The sequence below is a fragment of the Pipistrellus kuhlii genome, unplaced genomic scaffold (assembly GCF_014108245.1).
Source record: "Pipistrellus kuhlii isolate mPipKuh1 unplaced genomic scaffold, mPipKuh1.p scaffold_m20_p_30, whole genome shotgun sequence".
Taxonomy (NCBI): domain Eukaryota; kingdom Metazoa; phylum Chordata; class Mammalia; order Chiroptera; family Vespertilionidae; genus Pipistrellus; species Pipistrellus kuhlii.
Window position 1 is genome coordinate 4452937 of NW_023425530.1, and position 16182 is coordinate 4469118.

Below are 16182 nucleotides of genomic sequence, written 5' to 3' on the forward strand. Positions count from 1 at the left end.
TTCATAGCACATGACACAGAGGCTCCCGTTCATAAGCGAGCATCCCACTTTCCAAACTGACCCTCCGTTTCCTTCTCAGTAAGTGGAGCTGCTGCAAGAATGCTCTGAGGTGGTGTAGCGAGCTTGGCACGCACTCCCTATGACTCTGCTAGTTCTTGATAAAATCTCAAGTTTCTCTCTCTCTCTCTCTCTCTCTCTCTCTCTCTCTCTCTCTCTCTCTTTCTTTCTCTCTCCCTCCCCCCACCCTGCCCTCAGTATAATTCACTCCAGAGTTGAGCACCTGGAAACTTTGTAAGATCAGGCAGGAGAGGTGGGGGAAGGGTCTCCAAGAGGCTCAAGGGGCCACGGGTGTGTTCTGCATCCACAGGGTGGCTACCGAGGCTCCGAGGCAGACGCAGGCCTCACAGCCCTTGTTCTGATCGCCCTGGATGAGGGGAAGGAGCTGTGCGGCCCAGAGATACCGGTAGGACCCAGGGAGGAGGGCAGGGCGGGATGTGCCCTATCCCCCGCACCCAGGGATCCCCACCCTCATGTTCCTCTCAGTGCATCCCTCTCTTCTCACTCCCAGACCCCCTTCCTCTGACCACCTCCCTCCAGCCTCCTCTCTCTGACTCTCTAGGAATTGACTGCCAGCATGAAGAAAGCCAGAGCCTTCCTGGAGAGACGCCTCCCTGACCTTCAGAAGACCTTTTCCGTAGCCATAGTGTCCTATGCTCTGGCCCTCGCGAAGAGCCCTCGGGCCAACGACCGCCTGGACAGCTTTGCCAGCCGCAGTGAGTGTGTGGGGTCACTTCGTCTGCAACTGTCTGTTCACCAGTCATGGGGGCGGGGGGGTGGGGAGGGGAGAGACTGTGTCCAGTCATGTATGGCTCGTCATCTAGTGTCGATTGAACACCTACAGTGTGCTGACCCTTAACCTCAGACCCTGAGAAACCAGGGTGAACCAGATTCTATGGTCATTGCCCTCCAAGTCCCCGCCACCCGTGGGGAGTCAGGCAGAAGACAAACAAATGAACAGAAAATTACAAATTGAGATAAGTGCTGAGATGAAACATATGAAGTGGGTGGGAGAGAGGATGAGGGGAGAGAGGTATGGACTGGGGGGCTTGGGAGGGCCTCTGTGAAATAGGGGACCCTCTCAGACTAAATGAAAGGCGAGAAGGCCCACCTCTGCGAGAGATCAAGGGCATTCCAAAGCAAGCAAATGGCAGGTGCAAGTGCCCAGATGGACGTGGGGAAGAACTTGGCAAGGTCAAGGACAGAAAGGTCATTAAATGTGGAGCCCTGGAAGGCGTCTGCCTCCCCTGGCCTGCTCCATCTCATCCTTATTCCATCCTCTGCATTCCCCAAGGCGAGAGAAGTGGAGTTAGGAGAACTCCCTTTCAGTGGGTCTGGAGGGACCTGGAGCGGCTTCTCCGTGGCTCAGTTTACCCATCGCTAAATAGTTAGAGTCTATCTCTTAGGGCCATTCTGAAAACACCATGTCCACGTGCCTCCTCAAAGAGGTTCACGCAAAGTAAATGCTCACCATGGTAGCAGATGAGGAAAACGGAGCGAGATAACACAGGAAAGGACAAGTTTAGGTAAGTGGGCCCAGATCCAGGTAACAAGGTGGGCATGCATCTTCTAGACAAAAACTACTGGCCAGCGAAGGTCCGGGACTCGAACTCCCTGTACACCATCGAGGCCACCGCCTACGCACTGATGCAGAAGCTGGAGCTGGATCTGCATAACGAGACGCACGCCATCGCCCAGTGGCTGCTGGAGAAGCGGGAGCTGGGAGGTGGCTTCAAATCCACCCAGGTGACCAGAGCCTCGGAAGGGTGGGGGCTGGGCCGGAAAAAGTAGGGGGAGGGAATGCTGCCAAGGACGGTCCATCAGAAGCTGTCCGTGGTGCTGACTCCGAGGCGCTGTCTGTGGTGCTGATCTGAGCCCATCCCAACATCCAGACCACGGTGGTGGCCATCGAGGCCCTCACCCGCTACCGCCAAGCTGTCCCCTTCGAGGGTGTCCAGGATCTCCGCGTCCAGATCAGCGCCCCCAGGAGATCCCTGAACGTGGAGTGGCACATCGATCAGAACAACGCTTACCAGCAGCGGTCGGCAAAGGTAAGGCGCTCGGGGGCAGACAAGAAGTCCGCGCAGAGGAGACATTGGGTACGAGGCCAAGAATCATATCCCTGCCAACCTCACTCCCCCCCCAAATATTCTCTCACACCACTGGTTATACTGTCAATGCATTGATCCATTTATTCTACAAACATTTTCTGAGCACCTACTGTGTGCCAAGCATTCTTCTGAGCACCGGGGATATATGAGGAAAGATCTCTGTGGCCAGTGCTCTCGTGGAACTAACCGTGTAGAAAGAAAGACAGTAAATATATTTTATTTTAAGCTTTCCTGAAACAAGGGAAAGAAACAAATGTGTAAAGAAAATAACTTGGTGTGGCGAGTAAGGTAATCTCCATGACCTTACTCCAGGGAGGAGGTGATATTTACCTTCAATCATTTGATACATCTTTATTGAGGACTACTGCATGCCCATCATTGTTCTAGGTACTAGGAATATGGCCATGAACAAGAGAAAATATCCCTGTCGCTGTAGAATTTTATATTTTGGTGAGCAAGGCAGAAAATAAAGAGATGTGAATAGCCCTGGTGCCGTTTCTCAGTGCTTAGAGCGTCCACCTGCACACCAAAGGGTCATGGGTTCAATTCTCTAGTCAAGGGCACATCCCTGGGTTGCAGGTTCAATCCCTGGCCCAGTCAGGGTGTGTTTGGGCGGCAACCAATCAATGTGTCTCTCTCACATCGATGGGAAGGGTTTCTCTCTCTCCCTTCCCCTTCCCTCCCATCCACTCTCTCTAAAAATCAATGGAAAAAATATCCTCGGTGAGGATTAACAACAAAAATTTAAGAGATGTAAATAAGTAGAATGTAGTGTGTTAAATGGTGGCAAGCTCTATAGGGGAACATTAAGCAAGAAGGGGGATGAAAACATCAAGGAGTTGAATTTTTAGACAGGATGGGTAGGGAAGGTCTCATCCAGAAGATGACATTGGAGCTAAGACCTTACGGAAATAAATAATGGCTATCCAGGCAGAGGAAACAGGAGGTACAAAGGCCATGTGACAGGAGTTTTCCAGGAACAGCAATGAGGGAAGATGGGATTGGGTGTGGATTTGTAAAGGTTTGCTCTGCCTCATGAGGGAAACAAGAGTCAGTGCAGAGATGCCAGGCAGGAGGGGCTTTTGGGGGCTTCACTCATGCAGAACTTTGGAGACGTTGCAAAGTGGACAGAAGGGACACAGCCTGAGTTGGCAGCTGTAGTTGCTCTGTGACCGAGTAGACACCACAAGTGCTCCATCAAGAAGACAGAGTAAGCCGAAACCGGTTTGGCTCAATGGATAGAGTGTTGGCCTGCAGACTGAAAGGTCCCAGGTTCAATTCCAGTCAAGGGCATGTACCTTGGTTGTGGGCACATCCCCAGTGGAGGATGTGCAGGAGGCAGCTGATCGATGATTCTCTCTCATTGATGTTTCTAACTCTCTATCCCTCTCCCTTTCTCTCTGTAAAAAAATCAATAAAAAAAATCTTTTTTTAAAAAGAAGGCAGAGTAAAACTACTGTCCTCCCCACCCATCCTCCTACATTTGAGCCATGTTTTGCTGCTTCCTCTGCCCTCACATCCTCCTCCCTTTTCCTTCAGTTTTCTTCTGAAGACGACCTAGAGATCACCGCCAGTGGCAGCGGGAGAGGCACCATATCGGTAGGTCAGGTGTCCCATCCTCGAGATTCTTAGCTGGAGCCCAGGGTCCCCCTAGTTGATGGGAATAGGGGCAGGTCTAGACCCTAAGACAAGATCAAAATCAGCAACAACAACAACAACCAAAAATTAGCTACTGTTGAGGGCACTGTTATTTGTTATGAGCCAAGCTAGGGATGGGCTCCATGCAATGGGTGGGGAATAGAGGACCAGAAAGGTTTTGCACTTGCTGAGTCAAGAATCAAAGAAGGTAGAGGTCAGAGATCATTGGACCCCTCTGCCCCTCCCGTGCTGAGTCCCTGAAGGGGTATCTCCTTCCTTGCTCCATGGAGGGAAGACTCTCCGTCCAATCCCCAGAGGCTAACTCCTAACTCCACCCTTCCCCAATAACTGAGTCAACAGCTTCATTACATCTTCCGGTCCGTGCCCTGGGCCCAAGAGAACAGCCCTCTTGTGCACCAAATTTAAGGCAGCCTCTTCTTGTGTTTCTGCCAATGGAGTCATGATTGAATCCCTGCCATTGTGTGACCTTGGGCATGTCACATTTCTCCTTGAGCTTCAGTTAAATTTAAATTCATTAAAGTTAAATACAATTTAAAGTCCAGTTCCTCAATCACACTAGCCTCATTTCCCGTGCTCAATAGCCAAACGTGGGAGTGGCCACCATATGCACAGGACAGATAGAGGCCATGGCCATCTTGCAGAAGATCAAAAGATTCTATTGCATCGAGCTGGTCTAGGCTCTGTAAGGTGTTCTGACCACTAACTGCACTCGGGGACTGAGGAGGGCAGACATGGCTGTGAATCCCCCACAGGGGCAGGTCCCTGGGCAGGCAAGGACTGGACAGAGGAGGAGAGGGAATGTGTGTGGATGAGTTCTGACACCGTCCCTACCCTGGCAGATCTTGACCATGTACCACAGGTCCCCAGAGTCCTGGGAGGACACCTGCAACCTCTATCGCCTGAACGCTACTCTTCACAGTGCCCTGGAAGGTAAGCCTGGACCCCAGGATACCCAAGCCTTCTTTTCTGCTTTTTATTTTAGCTGTGGTTCAATACACACATTTATAGCTTTATTAGCCATGCAGCAAGTATTGATTGAGCATTTACTATGAGCCATGCCCTGTCTCCTGGCCCTGAGAACATAGGCATAAACAAGAAAAATATCTCCTCTTCTCTTGTAGTAGAGAGAAACAAACAATGATACAACAATAAAAATGTATTATTCCCCTATTGTTATTTATTGATAACATAAATGAAGCTGCATTATAAAAAATAACCATATAACATAATAGCAGTTGACAATACCATAAAAAATAAAGCAGGGCCGAAACCGGTTTGGCTGAGTGGATAGAACATCGGCCTGCAGACTTAAGGTCCCAGGTTCGATTCAGGGCATGTACCTTGGTTGTGGGCACATCCCCAGTAGGGGGTGTGCAAGAGGCAGCTGTTCTCTCTCATAGATGTTTCTAACTCTCTCTTCCTCTCTGTAAAAAATCAATAAAATATATTTTATTAAAAATAAAAAATAAATCAGGGGGAAAATTGACACAGATTTGGAGTGGATTCAGGAGAAAACTCTCTGAGGAAGTGGCACTTGAGCTGAGACAAGAAAGAAGTTTGAGAGTGAGCCATGAAGGATCTGAGGGGAAACATTGCAGGCAGGCAGAACAACAGCTGTCCAGGCCCCTGAGGCAGGAAGGAATTCCCCTGATCTGAGGAACAGCGAGGAAGTCAGTGTGGCTACAGAGAAGCGGTGGGTGGAGTTTTAGCAGAAAAAGTTGGAGAGGTGACGGAGGCAGATGGTGCAGGGACTTGTGGGCCACAGTGAAGACGGCAGTGTTTGGACAGAGTGTAATGGGAGCCGTTGGGAACTTCTGAACAGAGGGATGTGACTTAGTAGGCTCCGTCTGGTGGCTGTAGAGGGAACAGACTTGTAGAGAGCAAGGGTAGGAGCTGGGAGACTAGGAAGAGGCGGCTGCACTGGTCCAACAAGAGACGATGGGGGATGGGAGGGGAGGAGGACTGTGGATATGGTCAGAAATGGTGGGATTCTGGAGTCTCCAGTTTGGGGGACCAAGGAGGAGAGAGGACACTGCCATGGGGACCTCATGTGTAGGAGTAGGAAGAACAAGTCTCACCAGGCCCAGGACTTTTAGGGACTGAAAGTGACCAAGGCTTTGGTTCGGACCCCATTTCTTTTTTTCTTTTTTTTCTTTTTTTTTTTGGGGGGGGGGGGGGGATTTCTTTTAATAATAATAATAATAATAATAATAATAATAGATGGTTACAAAATGCTGATCAGATGCTGTGTTAAATGCTTTACTTGTATTAACTCATATAATCCTTACAACTGTAAGGTTTGAGGCGCAGGAAACTGACCACCAAGAAATTTTAAAGTTTATTCCCCAGTAATGAGCGCGACTCATTACAGAGGTAGAGAAATCAGAATTGAAGGAGTAGGGAGGGGACAGGGGACCCAGCTGGGCTGCCGCCTGAACATGGAAGACAAGCAGCATGTGGGCTGGTCTGGGGGTCTTTTTAAGGGGAGGAACAGGAGAGGGTTGGACCCAGGGCAGAACAGGAAGGGGTGGGCTCCAGGACACTTTGGCAGGCACTGATTGGTGGATCAATGTCTTGGGGATGTTCCTGTGACAGATGCCAGTAATGTCATAACTCTGCCCACCAGTTGGGAGGAGGGAGAACCTTATAACAACAACCCTAGTGGGTTGGGAATATTATATTCAGATGGGAAACTAAAGCACAGAGAGGTTAAGCAGCTTGCCCTAAGTCACACAGAAGAGCAGGGGTTTGGACCCAGAAAGCTAGCTCCAGAGGCTGTGTTACCCAGCCTCTGCCTTCTGCCTTCTCTCTACAGAAAATAAAGGTGGGAAAGAGACCTTTCGACTCCGGATGGAAACAAGGTCAGGGTACCAGGGTCTCGGATTCGGGGGTGGGAGAGGGAGAAGGCCTCACTTCCTGGTATCCAGACTCCTTAGCAGCTCTCCCTGTGTGCTGAGTGGAGGGTGGGAACCAGCTAAGCCTGCCTTTCTGTGCCTGCCCCCTCATCTTATCCCCCATCCTCCCCTCCCCTGCCCATTCCCCAGTCTGCCTCCTGCCCTGCCCTCCATGCTTGTCTGCCATTCAGTTCCCATCCTGCTATGTCCTGGGCTGGGATGGGGGTGGGCCTACCATAATGAACAACTCCCACAGGCCCAGAGCTGTCTCCAAGCCCCACAGCTCTTCCTCATCCTCATCCTCCATCGTCTCTCGACACTCCAGCCCCCAATCCAGCTCTGCTCAGTCTCCCAAACGCCCTCTCTCAGGTCTGCCCCAGAGAAAAACATATATTGAGCACCTACTGAGTGTCAGGCTCTATTCTAGGATCTTGGTGCACAGATGTGAGCAAGGCAGTCCCTCCCTGCCTGGTGGAGCTCACAGCTTATCAGGGGGGACAGACATTCTATACTAGTAAAAGGGTAATATGCTAATTAGACAGGGAGACCTTCCAAAAGACCTTCTGGATGTCCTTCTGGACAAAGTCATGGTGGTGGGCTGAGGCAGAGGCTGTTAGGGGCGATCAGGCCAGTGGGGGAGCAGATGGGGGTGAGCAGGCCAACAGGCAGAGTGGTTAGAGGTAATCAGGCAGGCAGGCAGGTGAGCAGTTAGGAGCCAGCAGTCCCAGATTGTGAGAGGGATGTCCAGCTGCCAGTTTAAGCCTGATCCCTGTGGACATCCCTCGAGGGGGTCCCAGATTGGAGAGGGTACAGGCTGGGTGGAGGGACACCCCACCCCAACCCACCCTACCCCCATGCACGAATTTTGTGCACCGGGCCACTAATCTGTAATAATAAAAGCATAGTATGCTAATTAGACCAGACATCTTCCCAGCGGGAAGTCGGTACTGGCAGCCGGGGGAAGGAAAGCCTACTCTTGCACAAATTTCATGCACTGGGCCTCTAGTAACCAAATAATCACCCAGAATCGATCTAAAGTGACAACTGCGATTAAATGTGGCGAAGGAAAGGTCCAAGAAGCGACAACAGGGAAACTTAGAGAATGCTCTGACGTGTGGACTGGAAAAGGCCTACCAGAGGGAGTGATGCATCAGCTGAGACTGCAAAGATGAAAGGATGCTTCCGGGCAGAGAGGGAGAAGTGCGGGTCCCAGGCTGAGAGAACATATGCCAAGGTCCAGGGGAAAGAGGGAGACTGGCACTTCAGAGCCATCAAATGGGGGCTGGGATGGAAGAGGTGACGTGGCAGGGCAAGACAAGGCCGATGGTAGAGGTTGCTAAGCAAGGAAGTGACACATCAGATTCTTGTGGAGAAAGCTGTGCGCTTTGGGGGGGCAGCGGAGTGATGGGGGAACCCCGGAGGAGGCTACTGCACTGGCCCACGTGAGCGATGGCGGCAGGGGGAGCATGGGCGAAGGGGCAGGAGGAAGAGGGACTGGAGCTGTGAAATTCCCAGGTTCCTGGGCGATCGAGAGGCCACAATGACCATCGTGGAGGTGTCCCTGCTCACTGGCTTCTACCCCAACCATGATGACCTCAAACAGGTAACGCTGAGCAGGATCGGTGCCCGGGCTACATCCCACACTCAGAGGTCGCACAGGGCAGACTCTATCCCCTCGCCAGTGACCCATGGTCACTTCTGGTTGCCTCCCTGCCTGGCCTCTGCCAAGTCCTGCCCTGAGTGTGCCTCCGTTTCCCCAACACTGGGATTGGTTGGACAAAGACCTGGAGTGCTAAGAATGACGTCATGTCGACTGGAGCTCCTAGGGCTGCTCGGACCCCCCCCCCCCGCCAGGGAGGGGGGAGTCCCAGCAAGCCTGCAACCCTCACCCTGTGCCCCAGCTCAAGAGCGACGTGGAGATGTATGCGTTCCAGTACGAGACCAAGACGAAGTCCAGCGACAGCTCCGTGGTCCTGTACCTGGAGAAGGTGAGGAGGGCCGGCGCCCACCACAGGCTCGTGGGCAGCCTGGTGGGCAGAGAGCGGCGGGCAGCAAGGTTCCCCTGGGTGGTGGAGCCAGAGGACCGTGCCATCTGAAGTCAGCGCCCGGTCGTCAAGGCCACGGGTGCGGTCAGTGGCCCTGAGCAAGGCCTCTGTGGTCCCTGGCCTGGTCGGCTCAGACAGGACTCCCCTCCTCAGCTCTCCCACCAGGAAGACACGGTGCTGGGCTTCCGGGTCCACAGGATGCTGCCCGTGGAGTTCCTGCAGGCCGCCCAGGTCACAGTGTATGACTACTATGAGCCCTGTGAGCAGGGGGCTGGGGATGGAAGCGTGTCCGCGAGGGGGAGAGGCCTGCGAAGGGCAGGGCCAAGAGGGAGGTGGAGGAGCCAGGCCAGGAAGGAGAAGTAGGGCGTGGCCGAGAGGGGCCTGGGCATGGGGAGGGGGTGGGCAAGAAGGGTGCCAGAAGGAACCTAAATGGTTTGGCGACAGAGGGCATGGCCTTCATGGATGGTCCACGTGGTGAGTGTCCTGGAGAAGTTTGGGACGGAGCCTAGAAAGAACTGGGCAGTCCTGGGCGAGGCCTGCTAGGAATGGAGCGGGCGGGGGGTGGGGGAGGAGGCGGAGAGTCTTCCAATGGGCGGGGCTTATTGAGGGGTGGGTGGGCAAGGCCAGGTTGGCGGGGTCTGCGGAGGGCATACACGCTGGGGGAGGAGCCAGGCGGGCACCCAGCCCCAGGCCCACTGGCCCGAGCCAAACCCAGGCCCGCGCCTGCTCTCACAGCCCGCAGGTGCAGCTCCTTCTACAACCTGCCCGCGGAGCGATCTGACCTGCGGAAGATCTGCCTCAAAGAGGTCTGCAGATGTGCTGAGGGTGAGATCATGGGGGCATTGGGCCGCGGCTGCCAGGCTGGGGGTCCAGAAGCTCTTCCGTGGTCACCTCCTGAGTGCTGATGAGTGTAGGCAGAGAGACAGCACGATAGGAAGATAGAGAAAAGGAGACCCAGGGTCAGGTGGGCACACATACACGCAAGTCTCACCGAAGCTGGAGGAAGGCCAGACCCAGAGACCTGGGGCCCGATGGGGGTCTGGTGGGAGGAAGCCCTCCCCCAGTGCCCCAGGCAGCTGCCCCTCGCCCTCCAGAGCAGTGCCCGACCCCAAAGAAGGACAGCAGCTGGATGAAGCAGGAGGAGCTCCAGCTGGCGGCCTGTGAGCCCGGCTTGGACTTTGGTGAGTTGTGGGGATGGCAGGAGGCAGGAGGCCCACCTGCAGGCCAGACACCAACCCAAGCCCTCCTGTCCCGCCTTCCCCAGTGTACAAGGCCAGGCTGGAGTCGGTGGAGGCCCCTGCCTCCAACCCCTACATCTACTACAGCATGCAGCTGCAAGCCGTCATCAAGATCGGTGCGTCCCGGGCGGCAGGGGTTGGGTCCCTCTGGGGGAGGGCCATGCCTGTGGGCACGTACACACTGGGTTTCCTCTCCTCCAGGCACAGACACTGCTGCCACGCCCCTGGCCGTGAAGAAATTCGTCACCCATGCCACCTGCCACGACAAGCTGGAGCTGCAGGAACAGGAGACCTACCTCATCATGGGCCGGACATCAGACCTGTGGAGAGTCAAATCTGAGTACGTGGGGGCCTCCTGGGCCCTGGGGACTCCGCCTGGGCCCCCTCCCCTACTGCAGCCCCGGCTCTGGGGTCAGCATCTCCATTGCATTTGTCAGCGGAGTCTTGGGTTTGAGAGCCACACTGAATGGAGGTGCAGGGAATGCCATTCACACAGAGACATTGTAGAAGGAGATGTAGGCTCGGTTTTCCAACGGGAGGTAGCAAAGAGGCAGAGGAAGGGGAGCCTTTTTCCATCCCCAGATGAATGGACGAGAGGCTGGGGGACCCAAGATGGCCCTGTGGAGTGGACACCATAGGCCGAGGCCCTGGGAGGCTGCCAAGCAGGGCAGAGGGCAGGCGAGGCAGGGGAGTCTCCATGCTCCTGGGGGCACAGGACTCTCCTCTCCTTCTTGGCTCTCCCTTACCCACAGTTACAACTACGTCCTGGGCAAGGAGACCTTCCTCATGCATTGGCCAGCAAACGGGGACGTGGACAAGAAGGAGCTGCTGGGCCAGCTGGAGGGGTTTGCAGAGTACATGAGCACTCATGGCTGCGAGTCCTGAGACCCGGGGCGTCCGCTGCTCTCGGGATGTCTCCACGCAGGCCCAGGCCCGTGGGCCTCGCCCCCGATGAAGAACATGGAACATCGTACGGGTACTCGGGCTCCAGACAACTGCCCCTGTTTCACGTTCAGCGAGGGCCCTGCAGAGCCTGCCCTGGCATTGCTTGCACCTGCCTCCTCCCCTCTCCTACTCCATTCCAATCACACTGGCCTCCCTTGTGTCTTTTCAACACCCATGTTGCCTCCCACCTCGGGACCTTTGCACTTACTGTCCCCTCTGCAAGGGACACCCTTTCTCCAGATATCTGCATGACTTGCCCCCTTCCCTTATTTGGAGGAGGTATTTAAATGTCACTGAAATATAGTGGCAACCATACTTTGGTAAAAACGGCTGTTTGAATTTTAACCCTTCTAGTATGGCTCCTGCACCTGATTAAACACGGAATATTTACCTTAGCTTTCAGGTGGAGACCTGGAGGCTAAGGCAGTTTTTCCCTTGCCTGGGACCAGGACCACAGGAGATTAATTCCCACTGACTCAGTAACCTTCAGAGATAGAAACTGTAGATAACCTCTGAGCTCTGCTTCTGTGTTATCGGCTATGGCAAGATAGGGCCACATTCCAATGTCCAGCAGGATGTCACTGGGAAAGACCCTGCGGGCTGACCCCAGTCTTTAGAATGTAGTCTTTAGGATTTAGAATTTAGAACAAAGGAAAATTCCTGTGGTTTGAACCTTTAAAAAGGACTGCCTACCCCTGAAATGGTGCGGTTATGTGGAGTCCACCTGCGTGTGGTGCTCTTGCGACTGTCCTGGCCAGTCAATAAACCCTTGCCTGCTTTTTTAATCAATCATCAGCCTCCGGTGGTCTTATTTTGAACCCAGGGTTCGACCCCACAATATTTGGAGGCCCCCAGCAAGGACCTTTGCACTTACTGTTCCCTCTGCAAGGAACACCCTTTCTCCAGATATCTGTGTGACTTGCCACTTCCCTTGGTGGGAGGAGGTATTTAAATGTCACCTCCTCAAAGGTACTTGCTTCAATAACATATCGAAAACCGACCCCCCTCTCATCACGCTCTCTTCCCTTACTCTGCTCTATTCCCTCAGTAACACTTATAAATATATTGTGTATGATGTCCACTGGTTTGCTTATTAAATGAGAGTTACCCCTGCCCAGCAATGTCAGCTCCTTAAGACCAGGGGTGAATCTGTCTTGCTCACTGCAGTATTATGTTCCCACATCAGGGGCTGGTATACAGTAGGTGCTCAAGAAATTATTGTGAATGAGTAAATTTGGAGCTCACCCTGCACCTGGTCCTGAGGGAAGCTTGAGGGGTAACCCCAGCACCTGGGGAGCCAAGACAAGGGGCAAAGGAGGATGAATGAGTTTCATCAACGTGGATTTGGGTGGGAGTGGGGGGCCTGGCAAGCCAAAGCAGCAGTCCATGTGGGCCCAGGGACACCCCAGGAATGCTGGAGGGACTGCAAGACTTCCAGAATGGCTTGAACCTGGTGCATGGAGGGACTGAAGGTGAGAGGGAGGAAGAGAAAGATGGGACTGGGGAGGCTGCCAGGCAGGCTGACTTCATAAAGGACTTTGAATAGCAGGCTAAAGGGCTTGGTCAGTGGTCAGCAAACTACGGCTCTTTGGCCCCTTGAGTGTGGTTCTTCCACAAAATACCATGTGCAGGCGCCCACGTACAATGCAATTGAATCTTCATGGCCCATACACAAAAGTCGGTTTTTGGCTCTCAAAAGAAATTCCAATTGTTGTACTGTTGATATTTGGCTCTGTTGACTAATGAGTTTGCCAACCACTGGCTTGGTCATTACCAAGGGCAGAGGGTGCCACTGAAGGCTTTTGAGCAGCAGAGGAATTTTCCAGTCCTGAGGCAGAAGGCCCAGCTGGTTGATGGGTGGAAACTGAGTTGATGGCCGAAGACCTGAGGGGGAGGCTGGAGAATTGTTGTGAGTATTCAATAAGCATTCACACCTGGCCGGCATGGCTCCGTGGTTAAGCGTCGACCTATAAAGCAGGAGGTCACAGTTCAATTCCCGGACAGGGCACATGCGTGGGTTTCAGGCACCATCCCCAGTAGGTAAGAGGCAGTCGATCAATGATTCTCTCTCATCGTTGATGTTTCTATCTCACCCTCTCCTTTCCTCTCTGAAATCAATAACAATATAACACACACACACACACACACACACAGGAGGAAGGAGGAAACTAGTGGTTCTACATTCCAATGGTAAACTATTTTAAGTAGGCCATGCAAACTTCAGTATGTATATTGTGGTCACTGGAGCAACCATTAAAGAGAGAGAGAGTAAAAACTCAGTAGCTAAACACACACTAAAAATGTTCAAATAATCCAAAAGATGTTTGCAAGGAAAAAAAAAGAGAATAAAAAGCAAAGGAAATAGGCAGAACATAAATAACAAGAGGGTGGACCTACATGCAACCATATCCATGGAACCTGGAGATGGTGGCAGTCCCAGCTGCCACTGCGGCTGCCACCGTGAGAAACTTCAACGCTGAGGCACTTTGCCAAGCTGTGCCCAGATTCCTGGCCCTCAGGAACCACGAAGACATAACGGTTTGTTGTTTTCAACTGCTACCTTTGGAGATAACCTGTCACGCAGCAGTGGATGATTGACACAGTGGCCATCTTTGGAAAATACAGCCCGCCGCCACCTGGTCCCGCCCAGCACACCTATGTTGTTGAGCTCTCTAATGAGCCTGCGTCAGTCTTGGCTTGCAGGCCTGGTCTCTCTGCCCAGCCCAAGCATGGCGAAGCTGCACCGATCACCAAATGGCCCGTGGTGAAGAAGGGAGAGGATTTAATCCCAAGACGGTTTTATCCCAGACCTCCAGCACCTGGTCACATTGGCATGCATCTTACTTCTCTAAAAGGAGATGTCTTAAGAATGATCACCAGCCCAACCCGGTTTGGCTCAGTGGATAGAGCGTGAGCCTATGGACTCAAGGGTCCCGGGCTCGATTCTGGTCAAGGGCATGTACCTTGGTTGCAGGCACATCCCCAGTAGGGAGTGTGCAGGAAGCTCCTGATCGATGTTTTTCTCTCTCATTGATGTTTCTAACTCTATCCTTCTCCCTTCTCTGTAAAAAAAATCAATAAAATATTTTTTTAAAAAGATGATAACCAGCCTTGGACGGTGTTTCTATTTTTTGTTTGTTTTTAATATATTTTTATTGATTTTTTTTTTTACAGAGAGGAAGGGAGAGAGAGAGTTAGAAACGTAGATGAGAGAAAAACATGGATCAGCTGCCTCCTGCACATCCCCCACTGGGGATCGAGCCCGCAAGCAAGGTACATGCCTTTGACCAGAATCGAACCCGGGACTCTTCAGTCCACAGGCCAACGCTTTATCCACTGAGCCAAACCGGTTAGGGTGTTTCTCAGTGGTTAGAGCGTCAGCCTGCGCACTGAAGGGTCCCAGGCTTGATTCTGGTCAAGGGCACATACCTGGGTTGCAGGTCCGATTCCCAGCCCTGGTCAGGGCCCCTTCAGGAGACAGCCAATCCACGCATCTCTCTCACATCGATGTTTCCTTCTCTCCCTCCCTTCTTCCCTCCTTTCCACTCTTTCTAAAAATCAATGGAAAACATAAAAAAGAAGAAAAAGAACGCTAACCACAGTTTCCCTGTGCGCTGCCCACGTGCCCACCCGGTCTGCCTTGTCCCACAGCCTCTCAGCAAGTCTCACCGTCGCTCTCTCCTCCACTGGCATGGCAGCTCCTCGGCTGCTTCCCTCACCACCGAGCCATGTGGGGGAGCACTGTTCTGTGACGTGACCGCTGCCAATCCTCAGGCCAGGGCCAGCACAGAGGTCAAAGACAGTGTCTGACCCTCCCTCCCCTTGGCCCCAGGCACGCTGGTCCCGGGAACAGGCCCTGGCCCAGCCCCGGGCAAGTATGTAAGGCATTTTCTCCTTATGTTCTCCCCTTCTCTGGGCAGCTCATGCCCCAGGCCCATATCCCCCTGCCCTGTCCTGCATAGCCCCCCAGTGCCTGTCACTGGGCACCGCGGCTCTCCAGTCGTCTTGCTGCCACCCAGGGCACTCGTCCTGTGCGGCTCCCGTACTGAACTCTCGCTGTGATGATGGAGGTGTTGGCTCTCTCTTTGGCCTCTCAGCCCTGGGACATTTCGTGTCACGGGAACATTGGCACTCAGCGTTTACTGAATAGAGAAGACCCGCATCCGGCAGGGGGAGTGGCTCCGCCTCTCCAGTGGGTGGGGGAGGCACTGAAAAGTCCTGAGTCTGTGGACGGACGGACGTTTGAGATCTAGTTCAGCTTTTCCTCCTTCTCCCACCCCAGCTCCATCCAGGCCTGGAGATCCTCACACCTCGCACACCACCTCCTCCACCCCACCAGGACATCCTAGGGGGCGCTGTGATTTCCGAGGGGGCTCCTGGGAAGGAGGAGTGGGTGTTACAGAGTGGGGATTTCTGAGCATGCTTTCTCCTAGTCCACTTGGCCATAAATCCCAGCTGCAACTGACAAAACAGCCTTGCAAGGCAGATCACTGCCAACTTCCCTGATAACAGGACGCAGTGACTTCCTCCACCAGCGCCAGGACCCTGTAAATGACATGTTGACTTTAGCTAAGAAAAACTACTTTGTTTAAATTGTTTTACAATTGTTTGCTCTGCAAAAACAGGAGGTAGTGACTGGGTTTAAATAGTCAGACACAAAGGGCCGCGGCTGCTCTCGGGGCTGCGTGGGGAGAGCAGTCAGCCGGCCGGATACTGAAAGGCTCCCTGCATTTGGATTTGGCCTGGACTCCAGTGGTTGTTTACTCACGTTCGCTCCACCACAGTGGGCATCTCCTGCGTGTCTCCTTCTCTCCTCCAGTCCTGCAAGAGGCACAAAGCGCTTCTGTGGGTTCCGTCATAGGCTCAGGGCTGTACAGTGGCAGAGAGGCATCTTGGACTTGATCTGAACCCCCCTCCCCCGTCTTAAAACAAAACTCAACACAAACTTTTTTAAAAAAATTTTTTTTATTGATTTCAGAGAGGAAGGAAGAGACAGAGACATCAATGATGAGAGAGACGCATTGATCTATTGTACTACCTCCTGCGCGCCCCCTACTGGGGATCAAGCCCACAACCCAGGCATGTTCCCTTGACTGGAATGGGAACCTGCGACACTTTAGTCCACAGGCCAGTTCTTTGTCCACTGAGCCAAACCAGCCAGGGTTCAAAACAAACATGTACTGAGTACTTAAGTTCAGGCTCTGGTCTGAGCACTTCACACACATTAACATCT

General features: G+C 53.1%; 1 protein-coding gene across 2 annotated transcripts in view; it reads left to right on the forward strand.

Moving 5' to 3' along the window:
- The window catches only part of LOC118731142 (complement C3-like), a 29729-nt gene extending 17645 nt beyond the window's left edge, over positions 1 to 12084 (forward strand). The window contains exons 27-42 of one of the 2 annotated variants that reach the window (XM_036459395.2): positions 368 to 463; positions 620 to 773; positions 1631 to 1803; positions 1950 to 2108; positions 3708 to 3767; positions 4667 to 4757; positions 6643 to 6688; positions 8237 to 8324; positions 8623 to 8709; positions 8920 to 9025; positions 9502 to 9591; positions 9861 to 9947; positions 10031 to 10120; positions 10206 to 10344; positions 10757 to 11228; positions 11894 to 12084. In XM_036459395.2, the coding sequence (XP_036315288.1) occupies positions 368 to 463; positions 620 to 773; positions 1631 to 1803; positions 1950 to 2108; positions 3708 to 3767; positions 4667 to 4757; positions 6643 to 6688; positions 8237 to 8324; positions 8623 to 8709; positions 8920 to 9025; positions 9502 to 9591; positions 9861 to 9947; positions 10031 to 10120; positions 10206 to 10344; positions 10757 to 10889 (1599 nt within the window). In that variant the 3' untranslated portion in view covers positions 10890 to 11228; positions 11894 to 12084. Of the gene's footprint in view, positions 1 to 367; positions 464 to 619; positions 774 to 1630; positions 1804 to 1949; positions 2109 to 3707; positions 3768 to 4666; positions 4758 to 6642; positions 6689 to 8236; positions 8331 to 8622; positions 8710 to 8919; positions 9026 to 9501; positions 9592 to 9860; positions 9948 to 10030; positions 10121 to 10205; positions 10345 to 10756; positions 11229 to 11893 lie in introns of those variants that run through there. The other variant, XM_045589191.1, reaches the window with a different exon arrangement.
- Positions 12085 to 16182: the final 4098 nt, after the last annotated feature.